The sequence below is a fragment of the Neodothiora populina genome, assembly GCF_041146345.1.
Source record: "Neodothiora populina strain CPC 39397 chromosome Unknown canker_contig_5, whole genome shotgun sequence".
Classification (NCBI taxonomy): domain Eukaryota; kingdom Fungi; phylum Ascomycota; class Dothideomycetes; order Dothideales; family Dothioraceae; genus Neodothiora; species Neodothiora populina.
The window spans coordinates 1,118,365-1,134,207 of NW_027191405.1; the positions used below are offsets into that span (position 1 = coordinate 1,118,365).

The following is a 15,843-nucleotide window of genomic DNA, read 5'->3' on the forward strand; positions in this document are numbered from 1 at the left end:
GAATCATTATGGTGGCATGAGATAGGTAACATAGTTAAGATAGTTCTACAGCATGTAACTGTGGAACACGTAGCGCACGCAGGCTTGTGTTACACTAAACCGAATCCATTCTAGTTCAGCAGACGTTCACCCATATTTCAAGCACATTCGAAGGAGATTGTACCTCGGAGTGAGGTGGCATGTGATTGCGAGATAGAGTGCATTGGAGGCTCAGAGTACCGAATAAAGAGGCGGTGATACTTGGCACAGCGGAAAGTCTTGGCATCGCAGCGGAGCGTCACAATCGACATGTAGAGTTGTAGGACGAGGAGTAATTGACATTGTCATCACCAACTGTTTGCTATCTCGTGACTATGGCAGACATGCAAACAGCATCCCAGGCGGTGCACGTCTCAGCGAAGCGCACGCGAGAGATATTCGCGGCCGATTTTGGCGCACCGTCGGCGCTGGACAAGTTCGCTCAACCAGCAATCGCGCCATCGAAACCCAGCCCCTCAGAACAAGCACAGAAGGCCAGCCTATCATGCAGGATACGACAAGAATACGCAGACGTGAAAGAGTTACCGGCGGTGCTCGCGGCGAAGCAAGCGAACGCGTCGGCCTCTGCAGCGGCGCGAAGGAAGAAGCCAAAGACGACGACAGAGGATCAAGCATCAGACCAGAAAATGGCCAAAATGATTCAAGGCGTCGCTGCCTCGCAATCGCCTCGCCTGGCGCCGAGTCAGGCATCCAATGCTCTCACCCTACGCGTCAATGGTTCCGGGCCTGGAGCGCGACCACCCCCGAATGCAGACGGACCCACGCCGCAGAGAAACCTTCCGTCATCGAGCCTGGTACGGAGAGACACAGTGAGACAGCAGAAGCCGCAATGGCATGCTCCATGGAAGCTCATGAGGGTTATATCGGGCCACTTGGGCTGGGTGCGCGCGCTGGCGGTCGAGCCTGGCAACCAGTGGTTTGCCTCGGGCGCAGGCGACCGCACAATCAAGATCTGGGACATGGCAAGCGGCACGCTGAAGCTGACTCTGACTGGACACATTTCTACCGTGCGCGGCTTGGCCGTCAGTCCTCGCCATCCGTATCTGTTCAGTTGCGCCGAAGACAAGAAAGTCAAATGCTGGGATCTCGAGACCAACAAGGTCATCCGCGACTACCACGGCCATCTCTCGGGCGTCTACACTCTCGCTCTGCATCCGACCCTCGATGTGCTATGTACGGGCGGTCGCGACGGCGTCGTCCGCGTCTGGGACATGCGCACGCGCTCCAACATCCACGTCCTCTCGGGCCACAAACAAACAGTGTCGAGCGTGGTATGCCAAGAAGCCGATCCCCAGGTCATATCATCCTCGCTGGACTCGACAGTGCGCATGTACGATCTCGCAGCGGGAAAGACAATGGGCGTCCTGACCCACCACAAAAAGGGCGTGCGCGCTCTCGCCACCCACCCCTCGGAATTCACTTTCGCGTCCGCCTCGTCCGCCCAGATCAAGCAGTGGAAATGCCCCGAGGGCGCCTTCATGCAGAACTTCGACGGCCACAACGCCATCATCAACACGCTCGCCGTCAACCAAGAAAACGTCATGTTCTCGGGCGGCGACAACGGGTCCATTGCCTTCTGGGACTGGAAGACAGGGTACAAATTCCAGCACGAGGAGAGCATCGCGCAGCCCGGCAGTTTGGATGCAGAAGCGGGCATCATGAGCTCGACGTTTGATCTCTCGGGTTCGAGACTGCTGACCGGAGAGGCGGACAAGACGATCAAGGTCTGGAAACAGGATGAGAATGCCACCGAGGATAGTTATCCGCTGGACTGGAGACCGACGCTTGGGAGACAGAAGTTTTGATCTCTTACGTCAAGGAGAAAGGGACAGAGGGGAAAAGGCAAGAACAAGTGCTACACACATCACGATACCCACAAACAAATGAAAACGAAACCTATCCATCCCATGCATATCATGCATTATTCTCAGTCATTCACTTCTATGTATACATGACCTGTTTACATGCACGAACGATTATAAGCCAGAGTAAGGTAGGTGTTGCACGTCTGGTTTGCTTGATGTACTTTACGTCCGGCTAGTCACTATATTTCGTAATTGTATGCCGCTGCACCCAGGACGCTAGAGGCGAGAACTAAACGTGAAGTGCTGTCTAGCTACATAGTATACAGGCATTCAGGAGGATGGAGAAAGAGGGGTATCAAGAAGAAAAGGAACAGTACATGCCGCCGGGAAAGAACAAAAACAACAACGACAAGACTTCGGAGTCTTGGAAGTCCGCAGCGAGAACTAGAAGAACAAACCAGAGTCTCTACCCAGAGGTTCGCCATGCCTACGCAGAGAAGCCCAGACCTCTACACTCGTCGTCATCTCTCAGCGCAGCTCTGACGTCCTCTTGTCCGACCCCCAACCTGACCCTCGCCGTCCTCTCTCCCCTCCTGTTCTCTAAACCAATAATGCCCGCTTCTGACAACTCTGCCGCCGCAAACGCCATGCCTCTTATCCTGGCTGCTTTGTCGACGTCTTTGCGAGCGACTTGTCGACCTCTTTTGCCCGGCGTGCTGATGAGTGCACTATTACTATTCGTCGAGAGTGCGAACGTGCGATCAGGCGCCAAAAGGACTTCTTCGATGCCCTTGAGGTCGGACAGAACACTCATCCGTTTCGCCTCGTCCATGACGTCGCCCAGCACACTCTCGCCGATTCCAGTGCGGCGGATCCGAGCGAGTAAAGCTGCGAGAAAGAGTTTGGACGCCAGAGGTAAGGTCCGTAGGTATGCGGCCAGAGGCGTCGATGTGGCTTCGTTGATTGCTTTTTTGATCGTGGCGATGGTCACGATGCCGCGCTTGCCTTTGACCATGTTGGTTAGGCCTGTTGCTCGGCCGGGGGTTTTGCTCGGTGTTCCGGGTACGAGGGCAGCGAGGTCGTCGTTGACGTTGTTATTCTCTTTGTTCGGGTTGGCGGCGGCGGCGGCGGCGGCGGCGGCGGCGGCGGCCTCGGCCACTGCTTCTGCTTCGGCGATCTCGACTGCTCGTCTGCATACGTCTAGAGCTCGTCGCGCGTCTCCGCTCACGGCGGCTACTTTTCGACTCGCGAATTGCACGGCGTCTGGTTCCACTACTACTTGGCCTACGCCTTCTAGTCTGCTCTGGATGATCTTGATGAGTTGCTGATGCGTGTAGCCTGGGAATGTGATTCTTGTCAGGCCGAGTCGCGAACTGATCTTATTACTCAGTGTGCGCTCTGGCAAGTCCATTGTGTTGGCGACGGCAAGAACAATAAGCCGACTGTGTTTCAGCTGCGGCCAATTGAAAAAGTTGTACATGACGCCCTGACTGCGCGTCACGAGCTGATCGAGTTCGTCCATCAGTACGACACAAGGCACTCGTCTCGGCGAAGGTGTGGTGAATTCCTTCTCCAGAAGCTCGAGTGCATGCGAAGCGCTGACGCGTTGTCCCTTCAGTGCTTCCCAGAGCAGAGAGTATGACTGATGCGGATCGGTGACTTTCATACCGTTGATCTCAACAAAGACGAAATCGTCTAATTCGTCGGCGCTGACGGCCACATTCAATGCGGCTACGACCTCGCGCACGGTCGCTGTCTTGCCTGTTCCCGGGGTACCAGAGATATAGATACAGGCGCCCGTGTTTGCTGCAATGGCTGCTTCGAGATGAGAATAAACGGTTGCGAATTCGTCTTCTCGGCATGGCAGGGCATGTGGCACCGCAGAGACATGTAGCGTGCTACGGGCCACTTGATGCGGGGAGGCTGTGTATGACGGCGCCAGCACTCTCGTACCAAGAGGCGTGAACTCAAGCGGTCTTTTAGCGTTGATGCGGCGATGGGAGGGAGTGGTCAGCAATTCCTTTTTCGAGGGGCTTTGGGTTTTCCGTTTCGAGGTCGGAGTCGAAGCTGTCGTCCTGCGACGTTTCCGGGGCGTGCTGAACTCGCCGTCTTGCTCGTCGTCGGTAGCGACAAAGTCATCCGGCTCGCGATATGGCGTTTTCGCCGGCCCTCTTCGTTTGCGAGTTGATGTCGTCTGCTTGTCGACCATTTCCACCAGTGACCCAAGGTCATCGGGTCCACGATAGATGTTCTCCCACGTAAATTCTTCGGTATAAGTAGTCGTCCTGGTGTTGCATCCGCGTCTGCAGACAAAGATCTTGCCATAGTCCTTGGAAGTCTTTGCCACCTTGCCACTGGGATAGCGAGCATTGAAGACATCAGGAGACAGCACGGTAGCCTTTCCATTGATAGTAGAAAGCGAGTTGTCATCGGTGCCAGTAGTGATGTACAGCTCATTAGGCAAGAAATCAGTTCTCTTCTTGTTCTTGTTCACGATTTCCTTCTCCGACGAGAACCACATGAAAGTGGCTTTCTTGTCCATGACCATCTCGCCGTCTTCGTCTTCCAGCTCGCCATCTGACAACTCGCATATAATGGCCACCCATGCCTCGTTACCCGCGGCTTTCAGCAAGACCGTGTCTCCGACTCGACACTCAAAGGAGCCCATCCTGGCGCCCACGATTTCGCTTGCCGTGTCATTGTATATCCATTCCCAGGGGTGGTCTTCGTGTCCGAGTTCGTCGTCGGAGTCTTCTCTGACTACACCGCCTCCTTGCAGGTAGTGTCTGGCCTCGTCGATCTTGGACCTCTTTTTCTTCTGCGCCATGATGTATCTGTTCCTGAGGTTCCTCTGTGACTGCGTCCCAAGGAGTTAGAACGTTTCCACCCTGTGAGTTCAAGACGTCTAGGGTTGACGCGTAAGGAAACGAAGAAGAAACGCCAGATCCCGTGACGTCGTGGACATCAATATACCAGGATGGGACTAGGGGGGGGGCGGGAGGCAATCCCGCCAAGAAAACTGCCCCGCCATGTGCTGTTCCTCGAGTCATGCAGAAGATGCAAGATGCAGTTCACTTACTCTAAACCCTTCCATGTTCGTGTTTCATAATTGCATTTAATTGCATCACCAGCTATCTTCACTTGACATTCCATATACTCAACTAACAGTTGGACTCTCTGATCTGCTGCACATAATGTCCGGCGCCAGTCAGCAGGGCGGTCAAAGTAAGAAAGAAACAAATCACCATCCCTACACCAAAAGGAAACGAGGGAACACAACTAATTGACCCACCAAACCAACAGTCGACCTGGCCTCACTATCAGTGCAACAACTGGCCCAAGTAAAGAAACAACTCGACGACGAAGTCCAGCACCTGACCTCGTCATACTCACAACTGCGATCCGCGGCCCAGAAGTTCCGCGACTGCATAACGAGCATCAACGCGGGAGTCGCAAACTCGAGCGCCAACAAGCCGCTCCTCGTGCCCTTGACGTCGTCGCTGTACGTGCCCGGCACGCTGGCGTCTACGGAGACGGTCATGGTCGACGTAGGCACGGGGTTCTACGTGGAGAAGACGACGCATCAGGCCAAGAAGTTCTACGAGGGCAAGTCGGAGGAGTTGAGTAAGAACATCAAGGATCTGGAGACGATTGTCAATGGCAAGGCGCAGAATCTGAGGCTTATTGAGGAGGGTATGCTGCTGTGTCTCACTTTTCTATCTCTTGTTCTGTGTTTGCTAATGCTCGATGCGAACAGTTATGCGCCAGAAGGTCTTGGCCAGCAACCAGGCGGGTGCGTGAGCCTGAGCCAGAGCCAAAGTCAGTGGCATGAGCTGTGTCTCATGCGTTCACGAATCCGCTTCCTTATCGGCCCGTGTGGTTGAGTGGAGCCTGTCGTGAGGTTGACACTAGTATTCGACAGCGCCTGCGGGCCATCGCGCTGGCCTTTTGAGCCCTACAGAGTCGATTCACCTGGCAAGTCTCCCCCGTGCAGAAATATAAAGGCACATCACGCATCAGAGGACCTTCAGAAGTATGGCCGAGTCGCATGACAACGCCCAATGTCAGGTAGACGAATGGGAGGATTTTCAGGTACGAAGATGTGATGGCAACTTTGAAGGACATCTATGCATGTATCTCTAGGTGCTGTGTCGTGTTAGACACGCTATAAAAGCTTTCCACATTGTGCGTTCTTCGTATCTTGACCGTAGATCACTCGCCTCGGATGATGTCCTGCAATCTGAACAAATTGTCCAGCATCTGCACGTGTCCCTCCGGCTTCGCTCCTGGCCTCTTCTCCTTGTCACTGTCCTCGTCCCTAGGGAACCAGGTATCCAAGTCTGTACGCCAACTCGCCCCCTTACCCATTGCGAGATTGGAGTTTTCGGCCAGGTTTCTGTCCCAGTCCCTGTGCTTCATTTGCAACGTCCATCTCGGTTCGTAGACGGTCGCCTCTTCCTTACCCGCGATCGCTTTGTCTGTCGTATCATATTTGACTTGCTGAAACTTCGTAATCTCGACCACGTACCTGGTGTTGACGATTGCGTGTTCCCAAGACGTACGGAGCTCTAGCATCTTCTTCCTGGCGACCAGCCTTGGTTTATTGTCTTCCTTCTTCTCAAACTCACACCACACATCCTTGCCTCGTACATCGCGAGCCTCTCGCTCCTTGATGTTGAAGTAGTAGTTTCCGAGGTCGTATAGTTCCGTCTTGAGTGACTCTTTCTCAATCGGTATTCTCGCCAACATTTCAATCGCCCAAGACATCCCGTCACCCACATTCAAGACGCACGTCGCCATGATACATCTTGCGCTCAAATCTTCTTGTTCAAGTCTGTAGAAGGAAGGTCCGCTCAGGACGACAAAGTCATTGTCTATCTCCTGCCAAACTTTACTTAGCTGAATAAAGTTGCTACCAATGGCATCCGCATCCAGAGTCAGCGTTGCTGTGAAAGTGGGGCGGACATCTTCAAGTCGTTCAATAAAGGTTGACTGTGGCTCCAGATAGCCTGCGGCTTTGGTCAAACGCTCGTATGCCGTCTGTTCGAGCTGCTCATTTCCTAATCTAAGAAGACATCGAGTGAGCATAACACCAACACATCTTCAACTTATAATGAACTCACTCTTGTGTAACCGAGGCGTTGAAGGCACTGTCATTTGCCAGCATCGCTTCGAAAGCTGCCAAGTCGTATCCTCCTTGTGGGACTTTCTGGTAACGTTCCAAGATCATCGTCCCCAGACGGGCTTGCAGAGTGATAGAGCCACGATAGTACTTGATCTTGTTCAACGACGACATTACCTGATCCTTGACCTTTGTTGCTAGAGCAAAGCGCTCGACTGTAGGGTTTAGCAGCTTCGAATTTCCGGCTTTTAAGAGCTTGCCTTGCGCTCGTGGGGTCCTCAGCGGTGCTTTGGTGGCTTGATGAGCTCTACTTGTTACAATAGTCTTGACAGGATCATGTTCGATCACATCTACCTTGGCAGGGACTCGTTGTGGGTCCGCATGGTGTAACATATATGTCTTTGACGGTTCGACTTGTCGAGCGATTACCTGAAACAGGGCTGTCCGAACTCGCACGATTGCCGCCGTGACATCCTGCTTCTTGCCCATGGCCTGAAAGCTGGACAAACTGTGGTCAAAGATGATGTGGCACGAGTGCTCGCTACGAATAGGATCCAGGACCTGGAGATTTCGGCCAAAGACGTCGTGCGGACTGGCTACATCGCTCGGCCACACAAGATTCCCAATGGTTTCAAAAACTGCATCAGGCATAGGGTCTCGCCTGTATTCTTCGGTGGCTTCCGTCCTGTCGAGTTCCTTTTCGTAGATACGGCGCGCCTCGGGGGTCAGCGAAGGTGTTTTCGCCCATTTCGCAGGATTCTTTCCGCTGGTGAATGATGGATGGGTGTTCGCAATTTCGATATCTATAAGAGATTTCGCTTGCGCGGCTGCAGGGCCGTTTCCCCATACAGAGAGCTCTCTACGCGTTATTTGGACATGTGTGCCAGTGTCTGCAGCAATCTTGTTAATCCTCTCACGATTTACGCTTGCATCCAGGGGAAGCCGTATTGTTTCCGCTGGTTTTTGGTTGCTTCTCCACGCCGCGGTTCCCTCGTTGTCCGAAGGAATAGGGAAGGCCTGATTTGATCTCTGATCGCGAGAGGCTGAGCCTTGCGGCTGTCTACGGGGCTTCGACCGCTGTCGAAGGCCACGAGAGGTCGAATTGGCCATACTCTCGCTGCTCGATTTACGCTGTATGATAGTGGCAGTACAAGATCAGGTACGCTGTGGATTGCGAGTTTTGGACGACCATCGAAATCAGAGAAGGTACAGATGTCATGTATGAAGAAATGACAGTCATTAAGGTAGCTGGATGCAAGTGAACGTGTGTTGAAGACAAGTGAGTGTGAGCATGTTTTTCCAAATCGACAAACAACAGTCGTGCCTTCCCTTTCGCTACATGGGCTGCAGAGCGGAGAGACGGAATCCATACCTTACCTCTGCTCAATCTAAACTATGCAATGCACCGTACAGCACATATTCATTGGTAGCGCAGCCAACTTGTTTTGTTGTCTGTCAAGGATGTGTTTTGTTGATGGATATCCTACCTGCACCTGACCGTGCCATACTCAATGCATGCACTGTACTTTTGGTCCTCTTAAACTACCTTAGGTTTCACATATGAATGGAATACAAAGGTTGCTCCGTTGCCGAGTGACTAGGGTAGCACAGCGTGCGGACTTTCATCCGCGTAGAGATAGGCTTGGGCGAATACATATAAGGCATCCCATCGCGAAGCTGCCTGCTATGACATTGAGCAATGATCAATCGAGCCATCTGTTGATATTTATCGCCTCAATATACCGTATGCATAAGATCGATGGGAGGCGCCAGCCCCGCCGCTTGAAATTCAAATGTCCCAAGATATGGCACGTTTCTTGTACCAAGTGCGGCTACTCGTCGATTCAAAAGTGATCATTGATAGGGCGTACGCTTGGGCGCGGCGAAGCACATGATAGGATTCCCGGCGGGGCCAAAGTTTGGAAACGCTAACCCGCATGTAGCCACCGACAACGCCGAATGCGCGCACAAGTGCAAGACAAGTGAGCGAATATATCACACCGAAGGCCATCAAACTCGCTTGGAATTGGCACTATGTGGCGGTTAGAGTATGTGGAAATTAATCCAAGAGCACAATAAATTATAGACTGGTTTTTCCGGGAGTGGAAATGGAGTGAATCGGTGGTGGAATCGGATCATTATTCTGAAGGAACGATAGCGGCCTGCATGGCAGTTTTAGCGTGTGACTCACACTCTCAACCCCAATCGAGGCTGCCGAATTTCGCTGGTTTAAGAAGCCGCCTTCCCCTCCTCCATTTTTCTGATTTTCTCCATTCATCAAAGCACACTAAACATACAAAACACAACGCCATATCACATTCAAGATGGCGGCCTAAATACCAGCATCATAACGTCTTATCAGTCAATATCGTCTTCAACCATACCTCTAGAGCATAAGCTCTCGAGTTCAGCCTTAGGCATCAGTCCCCGCGACTCTTCCACGTTGACATTCTATTCGCCCGTCACGGCATCCAACCAGCAACCATGGCCTCCTCTAACACCAGTACCACGGCAAAAGCCATCAGCTTCCTATCAAGACTTCCAACTGTTCGGGATACCTCCTGCTCAACAGTATCCTCAGCGCGTTCCATCGCTCGCTTCGAGGCTTCCTCGTACGTCTAATTTGACTACACCCGGTAACGCTCATTCTGCGTCACGTCTACATCGCCCACACCATCGATTTATTCCACCTGTGCCTTTGTTCGATCAAACCATCGACGTAATGGCTGCAAATGTTGCATACGACGGTACCCATGCCGACCTTGGCATGGGTAGCCGTACATCTTTCCTGAACAGCAACGCCGATTTGTCTTTGTTCGACTCGGACGACATGTTCAGCTTCACCCCTGTGAACGAGACTGCCACTGCCCCTTCGACAGTCTCTCCAAAGGATGTTTTCATGGAGAGCATGAGCTCGGTTCCTTCTTCCTCGGCCTTCCCGGAGCTTACTCCTGGCTCCGAGATGCTCGCGACACCCGATACCTCTCCCTGGTTCACCGACAACCTCACCACTGGCGGTGACAACTACAGTTTCCCTCTTTTCCCGGATGCGGGCAACGATGACTTTGGTGACTTGACATCTTTCACTCCTTCGACGAAGCGCAGTGATTCGTCCACCTTACAGGTTGTCATTGCCGAGGCTCAGGAAACTCGTAAAGCATCTTCAGCTAGCATGTCTCCTATGGTTTCCGCGCTCAAGCACACTTCTTCCGCTGGCATCCGCAAGAGGCAGAAGCCTCTTCCTGCAATTGTTGTCGACTCTACCGATCCTATTGCTCTCAAGCGTGCTCGCAACACTGCTGCTGCTCGCAAGTCTCGTGAGAGGAAAGAGGCTCACCGTGACTCGCTTGAGTCGCGCATCGCCGAACTCGAGGCACTTCTCGAGCAACGTGATGCCGAGATCGCAACCTTGAAGGCTCAGACTTCGGCGAAGGATCCCTATGGTCTTTCTGAGCTGAGCTCTTTGGATGCCTTCAACAACACCAACTGAGGGAAGCTCTTTGTATGTTTTTGTGCTTTGCCCACAAGTCTGCCCCCTTCTTATTGCTTGATATGATTTCCCGTCCTTACCTGCCCCCGAAAAGTTGCTTATGATGCTGGTACTGCTCTACTCCTGTTGTGTTGTAAGGAGGTCTCCTCCTTTTCTTTTACTGCCGGTTCTGTAGTCTCCCGTCCTTTGGACGGTGATTTGACTCGTGGCTCTTTTCTAGTTTTAGTATACTCATACTCAATCATCAACCAATTGGTTTTCTAAAGATTTGTATGCCAGTTCTTCCGTCTATTGTGTTCAAGTGGTGATCATGATCGCACGACATGGTAGTCATTGTCGGATTTGTACGGCAGTTTGACGCCGATCTCGGACATAGCCTGTTTATAGGTGTGTATCTGCTGCTCAACGACCAGTGTACCAATAGTAGCCCTCACCAGTGATAGTGCGATGAGCAGGGAGCAACCTGTAGCGAGAAAGCTTATTTGGACCGGCACGCCCTGTGACTTCCGTATCCTAACATGTCTATAACGACAAGTATAGGGATGCACGCCACAGACACTGTGTCGCTGCGATATGATCAGTCGATCATACCTTGATGTCTGCGTTGCACTGTTGCCTGTCGCTGCTTTGCGCCCTGTAATGCCTCGATTAGGCAAGTGCTTTATCTGTTGTGCGTGTGTTTGAGTATCAGTCAAGAGACAAGCGTCGAAGTGAGCCTTGAGGGTTGGCATATAAAGAACAAGAGATTGGCATTTATCTGCACATGTTCCATTGAAGTAGACTCTCCTGTGCTCTTCACTCGTCAAGAACCTTGTCCTCCTGAAACGACCAAGTACTTATTATCCCACTATAAATCCAACGTGCAATCCCGACCCAAACTCCCCTTTTATCATCTCCCAAAAGAAAGCAAAAGAAAGCAAAAATGACATCCCCAATCCCCTTCCAGAACATCCGCGTGCTATCCTTCGACATCTACGGCACGCTAATCGACTGGGAATCCGGCCTTCACACCGGCCTCCTGTCCTCCCCGCTCGGCCCCCACCTCCGCTCCCTACCACGCAAACGAGTCCTCGAGACCTTCGAAGACCTCGAAGTCCAGATCCAAAAAGAGTCGCCCACGATGCTGCAGAGCGGCGTCAACGCCGAGGCCGTGAGACGGTACGCGCAGAGGCTGGGTGTTGTGGAGGCGCTCGGTGGCGAAGCGGCGCTCGACGAGGCCGCGAAGGTGTTTGGGGACAGTCTGGGGGAGTGGCCGACGTTTGAGGATACGGTGGGTGCGATACAGAGGCTGGGGCAGAGGTTCAAGCTGGTGCCGCTGAGTAATGTTGATAATGAGTCGTGGGGGAAGGCGGCGAGGGGCCCGCTGAGCGAGTGTCGCTTCGATGCGGTTTATACTGCTGAGAATATTGGTATGTTTTCTTTTCCTTTCGCTTGTGGTTGGTTGGGGTTCGAAATGTCAGATGAGGAAGATACCTTATGATGTGGCACGTGTGCTGATGGAATTGAACACAAAACAGGCAGCTACAAGCCTGATCCTCGCAACTTCGAGTACCTGTTCGAGCACATCAAGCAGGACTTCGGAGCCGAAAAGGAACAGCTGTGCCATGTTGCGCAAAGTCTGTATCACGATCACGCTGCCATCAAGCCGTTTGGCATTACGAGCGTCTGGGTAGACAGGAAGGGATTCATGGGTGGGAAGACTGAGGGACGGTCTGAGGCGGCCAAGGCTGATGAATATGGGTATCAGTTGCGGGTCGAGACTCTGGCGGAGCTGGCTGATATTATTGACAAGGCCATGGCATGAGTTAGAAGACGAGTTCCATGGCACGGAAAAGAATTCAAGTACTTTATGACAACAAGTTCAGTGAAAATTGTGGAGGCGGTCTTGAACGCTGCTTTTGTTTCTTTGTATATCTTCGTGGGCACTGATAAATGATGTCTTGGTATTTGAATATATGTAGACGTCCGGACTGAACAGGACATCTAAACGACACGCTTGACCTGTTGAAAAGAAAGAATGTCAGCAGATTGTAGTATATGAACAAAACAACATGGCTTACCTCGAAGAAGCGCTTCAGCCACCAGACCTGGAAGACACCGACGCCAATGACAAACGACAGCTGGAAGACACTCCACCACTTGACTCTGGCGTTTGTGCTCTCGGCAGTGTTTCTGTGAGTGCGCTCTCTGACGACAATATAGCCCTGCTCGTCCTTGACCTGCGACAACATCTCGGACAGAGCGCGGACCTCCTTCTCCAGCGGATCCTGAGGAGCCTCGCTCTCGGGCACATAGACGACGCCGTGGACGTTGAAGCTGACCTCCTTGGTGTTGGCGGACCAGTGCTCGTTGCTGAAGCAGTAGGTGTATTTACCGTCCATGCCCGCAGTGAAGGAGTGGTCGCCAGAGCTGACGGCGCGCTCGTGTACTTGGTAGGCATTGGCAGGGTTTTGGATCTTTGGCAGACAAGTCAGTCAGGATGAAAAAAGGAGAAAGAGAGATGGGCCTGTCCTGTACACACCCAGAAATCGAGGTCCAGGTTTCCGCTGCCGCCAAACTCCCTGTCGCCGACTTGGAAAGTGACCGTCATCTTGTCATCCTTGTGCAGCTGTTCGTGGAAGCATTCGCGCACATGTGCCTTGAGCTGGATGTTGTGCGCCGATGTGATGGCGACGAGGCCACAGAGCACCGCATAGAATAGAGCGAGGACGGCCATTTTTGTTGTTGTTGTTGTTGTTGTTGTTGTTGTTATTGTCGCCGCTACAGCTTACAGACACAAAGCGATTGCGCAGTCGAGGTGTTAATTACCTAGACAGTTTGGGATGATTTATTGATGATTGCTGTCTTCTCCGCAAAACAACATTCCCCCCCCAGAACGGGTCCGAGCTTTCTTGCTCTACAGAGAGCCGCCGGGGATGCTGTCTACTAGAACCAACAACATCCTTCTGATTCGGTGAACACGCTTCCTCTCCTTGCGCATACAGTATCGCCCTTGATTCGAGAACAGAAGACACGTGTTGATTCTGGTGCATCAGAATTGTATCTCAATATGTGAGGTCTGAGGCGAGTGGCATGGGTGCTTCGTCATGCATGCTATCATGTTATCCTCACAGACATATTTCACTGTCATACACATATACTGCTTGATAGTCTCTTGCAGCAAAATAGGACACAGGCAGCCGTAGCAGTCTCATAGATCATAGCAGGTGTTCTTGCCTATCAGGTGCCATTGTAGTCTCCCTGTCGTGCCTCTTCTTCTGCACTTTTCACGGACTCGCACTACTTTCGCAAGCTTGTGAGGTATCTATCCTTGTGCCCGTCTAGTCAAATGCTTGTGATGGGCTCATTACACTTAGGCACCACACAAGATTGAGAGTTACAACATCTCCTCTCTCAACCAAGTACTTCCCTTCATCACAATCCAAGCACATGATATGAGCTTTCTATCCTCATAAGTCTTTTCTACCCTTCACATAATCCTCTTGCCATCAATCTCAAGAACCAGCAGCCATGCCACAGCGTCCTCCTAACATACCTCGAGTTTCTTTATTCGACATCTTCATCGGCAAGGGTCGCACCATCCGAGGCAATCCAGGTCCGCCAGGCGTAAGTTGTCTTTGTTTCTCTCTCACCTCTCAACCCTCTCCCACTGCCTGCTTTGGCAGAAGTAAAGAAAAGGGAATAACCCCCTCCTAAGTTCCCCCTGCTGGAGACTAGATACCTCCTCAATCAGCGTCCACCTAAAAGGGACAAGACAACATCTGCCGGCGCTCAGATAGTTGCTGTTGTCGAAAGTGACGAAGCAGCCAAAGACGAAAAGACCACCGGTGACGACAGTGCAAATGACAAACCCGCGGATGCCAACAGCAAAAAAGCCGACGAGACCAAAGACGAAGAACCAAAAGCCAACAGCAACGGCAGTAAGAGACAAAACTCATCTACAAAGAGCCAGACCAAGTCATCCCGCACGAAGAACGCCTCCAAGGAAGAAATGCCCACAGGAGCCATCGACGCCTTTGTTTTCACCCCCGAAGAGGACGCCGAACTCATCAAGCTCAAGTCGGAAAACAAGTCCTGGAAGACGATCGCCAAGCAGATGCAGTTGCCACAAGGCCTCCTCAAGGCACGATTCAAGCAACTCGAAGCAGCAGCAGCAGCAGCAGACAAGTCGACCAGCGCCGTGAAAAGCGAAGAGAAGCGCACAAGCAAAAGGTCCTCTTCACGCCACCACCACACCAGCAGAGAATCAAACGAGCCCACCAAACCCGGCACCAAACCCAACTCCGTCGCCCCAAGCAAAAAGAGCTCACGACCCCCACCACCACCACCACCGCCCGCAAGTACCGCGTTCTCCTCAATCTTCGAACTAAAAGAAGACGAGAGCTTTTCTTTTTCCGACCTGCAGCTTCTCGTCGACTTGCTCGAGGCCGACGCCCGCAGGGTTTGGGACAGGGTCGCCTCTGCGTTTTTCGATCGCACTGGGCGCAGGATCTTGCCTGGAGAGGTCAAGGCTAAGATGAGGGGGTTGCGTTGATGTGCTATCTTGGGCCCATGCCATAGATCGAGTATGGGAGAAAGGTGGTTTATGGGAATGCAGAATCGATGCTGCGATTGTGCTGACTATCAGACCTGCGTTCAGAGGAAGCGTAATGCACAAATGACCACTCACCTCGGTACTCAATCCGTGACTCTCTGAACCATGACGGCCTGCTGGTACCATTTGTATAGTAGTGATCGTCCTGCGAGACAAATCCTATGCCAGTGGATAAATTGATTCGAACAGAGAAGAAACCCCCCCCCCCCTTTCCTCATCAATAATGCGAATACGAGAGGAAACAGAATTCCCATCCTGTCCACTACTAAGACAGTACTCTACAAAGCAAAAGAGAGAAGAAAGTGCCCATGTGATGACCTTGAAAGATCAACAGCCAGCAAGACAAGACGAGCAATTTCGAATTTTGTTGCATGCAAATGTGTGTGTGTGTATATACTACTATAAGCAATGAAGAACCGGTCCTGGGCGCATACAACTAGAACGGCACGCGCGCGTCTTCTCTTCTTGTTACGTTCTTGACTTTTGACTAATACACGTACGCCTGTACACTGCTGTTCCTCGTCGCTGGGACTCGGAGCAGAGTTCCAATGATAGCGATATACAATAATATACACTTGGCCCAGAGTGCAAAACACGTGTGTACGAGCAAGGAAAAAAATGGAAGATAAGAAATTGGATAACTGGGCTGGCAAACGTAGATATACCACGTCGCCAATGAAAGATAGCAGGACCTTGGATATAGTCAAAAGAAGACCCCCACAAAGAAAAAGGAGATGGAAACGATGGTGGCAGGTGTGCCTGCAAGGTCCTAAACCTCATCAAGAGAAAAGAA

General features: G+C 52.0%; 8 protein-coding genes across 8 annotated transcripts; 5 read left to right on the top strand and 3 right to left on the bottom strand.

Moving 5' to 3' along the window:
* Window positions 1-353: 353 nt before the first annotated feature.
* AAFC00_005364 (uncharacterized protein) lies at window positions 354-1,844 on the top strand (the record flags this gene model as incomplete). Its single annotated transcript, XM_069345138.1, has 1 exon — window positions 354-1,844. One exon carries the CDS (start codon window positions 354-356, stop codon window positions 1,842-1,844), a length of 1,491 nt encoding a protein of 496 aa, XP_069202966.1.
* A 487-nt stretch (window positions 1,845-2,331) lies between these two features.
* AAFC00_005365 (uncharacterized protein) lies at window positions 2,332-4,671 on the bottom strand (the record flags this gene model as incomplete). The annotated part of the gene is made up of 1 exon (XM_069345140.1): window positions 2,332-4,671. The coding sequence occupies one exon, from the start codon at window positions 4,669-4,671 to the stop codon at window positions 2,332-2,334; it is 2,340 nt and encodes a 779-aa protein (XP_069202967.1).
* A 367-nt stretch (window positions 4,672-5,038) lies between these two features.
* AAFC00_005366 (uncharacterized protein) lies at window positions 5,039-5,645 on the top strand (the record flags this gene model as incomplete). The annotated part of the gene is made up of 3 exons (XM_069345141.1): window positions 5,039-5,069; window positions 5,148-5,537; window positions 5,602-5,645. 3 exons carry the CDS (start codon window positions 5,039-5,041, stop codon window positions 5,643-5,645), a joined length of 465 nt encoding a protein of 154 aa, XP_069202968.1.
* Window positions 5,646-6,056: 411 nt separating this feature from the next.
* Window positions 6,057-8,076, bottom strand: AAFC00_005367 (uncharacterized protein; the record flags this gene model as incomplete). The annotated part of the gene is made up of 2 exons (XM_069345142.1): window positions 6,057-6,909; window positions 6,968-8,076. 2 exons carry the CDS (start codon window positions 8,074-8,076, stop codon window positions 6,057-6,059), a joined length of 1,962 nt encoding a protein of 653 aa, XP_069202969.1.
* Window positions 8,077-9,688: 1,612 nt separating this feature from the next.
* Window positions 9,689-10,456, top strand: AAFC00_005368 (uncharacterized protein; the record flags this gene model as incomplete). The annotated part of the gene is made up of 1 exon (XM_069345143.1): window positions 9,689-10,456. The coding sequence occupies one exon, from the start codon at window positions 9,689-9,691 to the stop codon at window positions 10,454-10,456; it is 768 nt and encodes a 255-aa protein (XP_069202970.1).
* A 922-nt stretch (window positions 10,457-11,378) lies between these two features.
* AAFC00_005369 (uncharacterized protein) lies at window positions 11,379-12,260 on the top strand (the record flags this gene model as incomplete). Its single annotated transcript, XM_069345144.1, has 2 exons — window positions 11,379-11,865; window positions 11,974-12,260. 2 exons carry the CDS (start codon window positions 11,379-11,381, stop codon window positions 12,258-12,260), a joined length of 774 nt encoding a protein of 257 aa, XP_069202971.1.
* Window positions 12,261-12,439: 179 nt separating this feature from the next.
* AAFC00_005370 (uncharacterized protein) lies at window positions 12,440-13,172 on the bottom strand (the record flags this gene model as incomplete). The annotated part of the gene is made up of 3 exons (XM_069345145.1): window positions 12,440-12,457; window positions 12,517-12,912; window positions 12,978-13,172. 3 exons carry the CDS (start codon window positions 13,170-13,172, stop codon window positions 12,440-12,442), a joined length of 609 nt encoding a protein of 202 aa, XP_069202972.1.
* A 794-nt stretch (window positions 13,173-13,966) lies between these two features.
* Window positions 13,967-14,990, top strand: AAFC00_005371 (uncharacterized protein; the record flags this gene model as incomplete). Its single annotated transcript, XM_069345146.1, has 2 exons — window positions 13,967-14,062; window positions 14,154-14,990. The coding sequence occupies 2 exons, from the start codon at window positions 13,967-13,969 to the stop codon at window positions 14,988-14,990; spliced, it is 933 nt and encodes a 310-aa protein (XP_069202973.1).
* Between the last annotated feature and the right edge of the window lie 853 nt (window positions 14,991-15,843).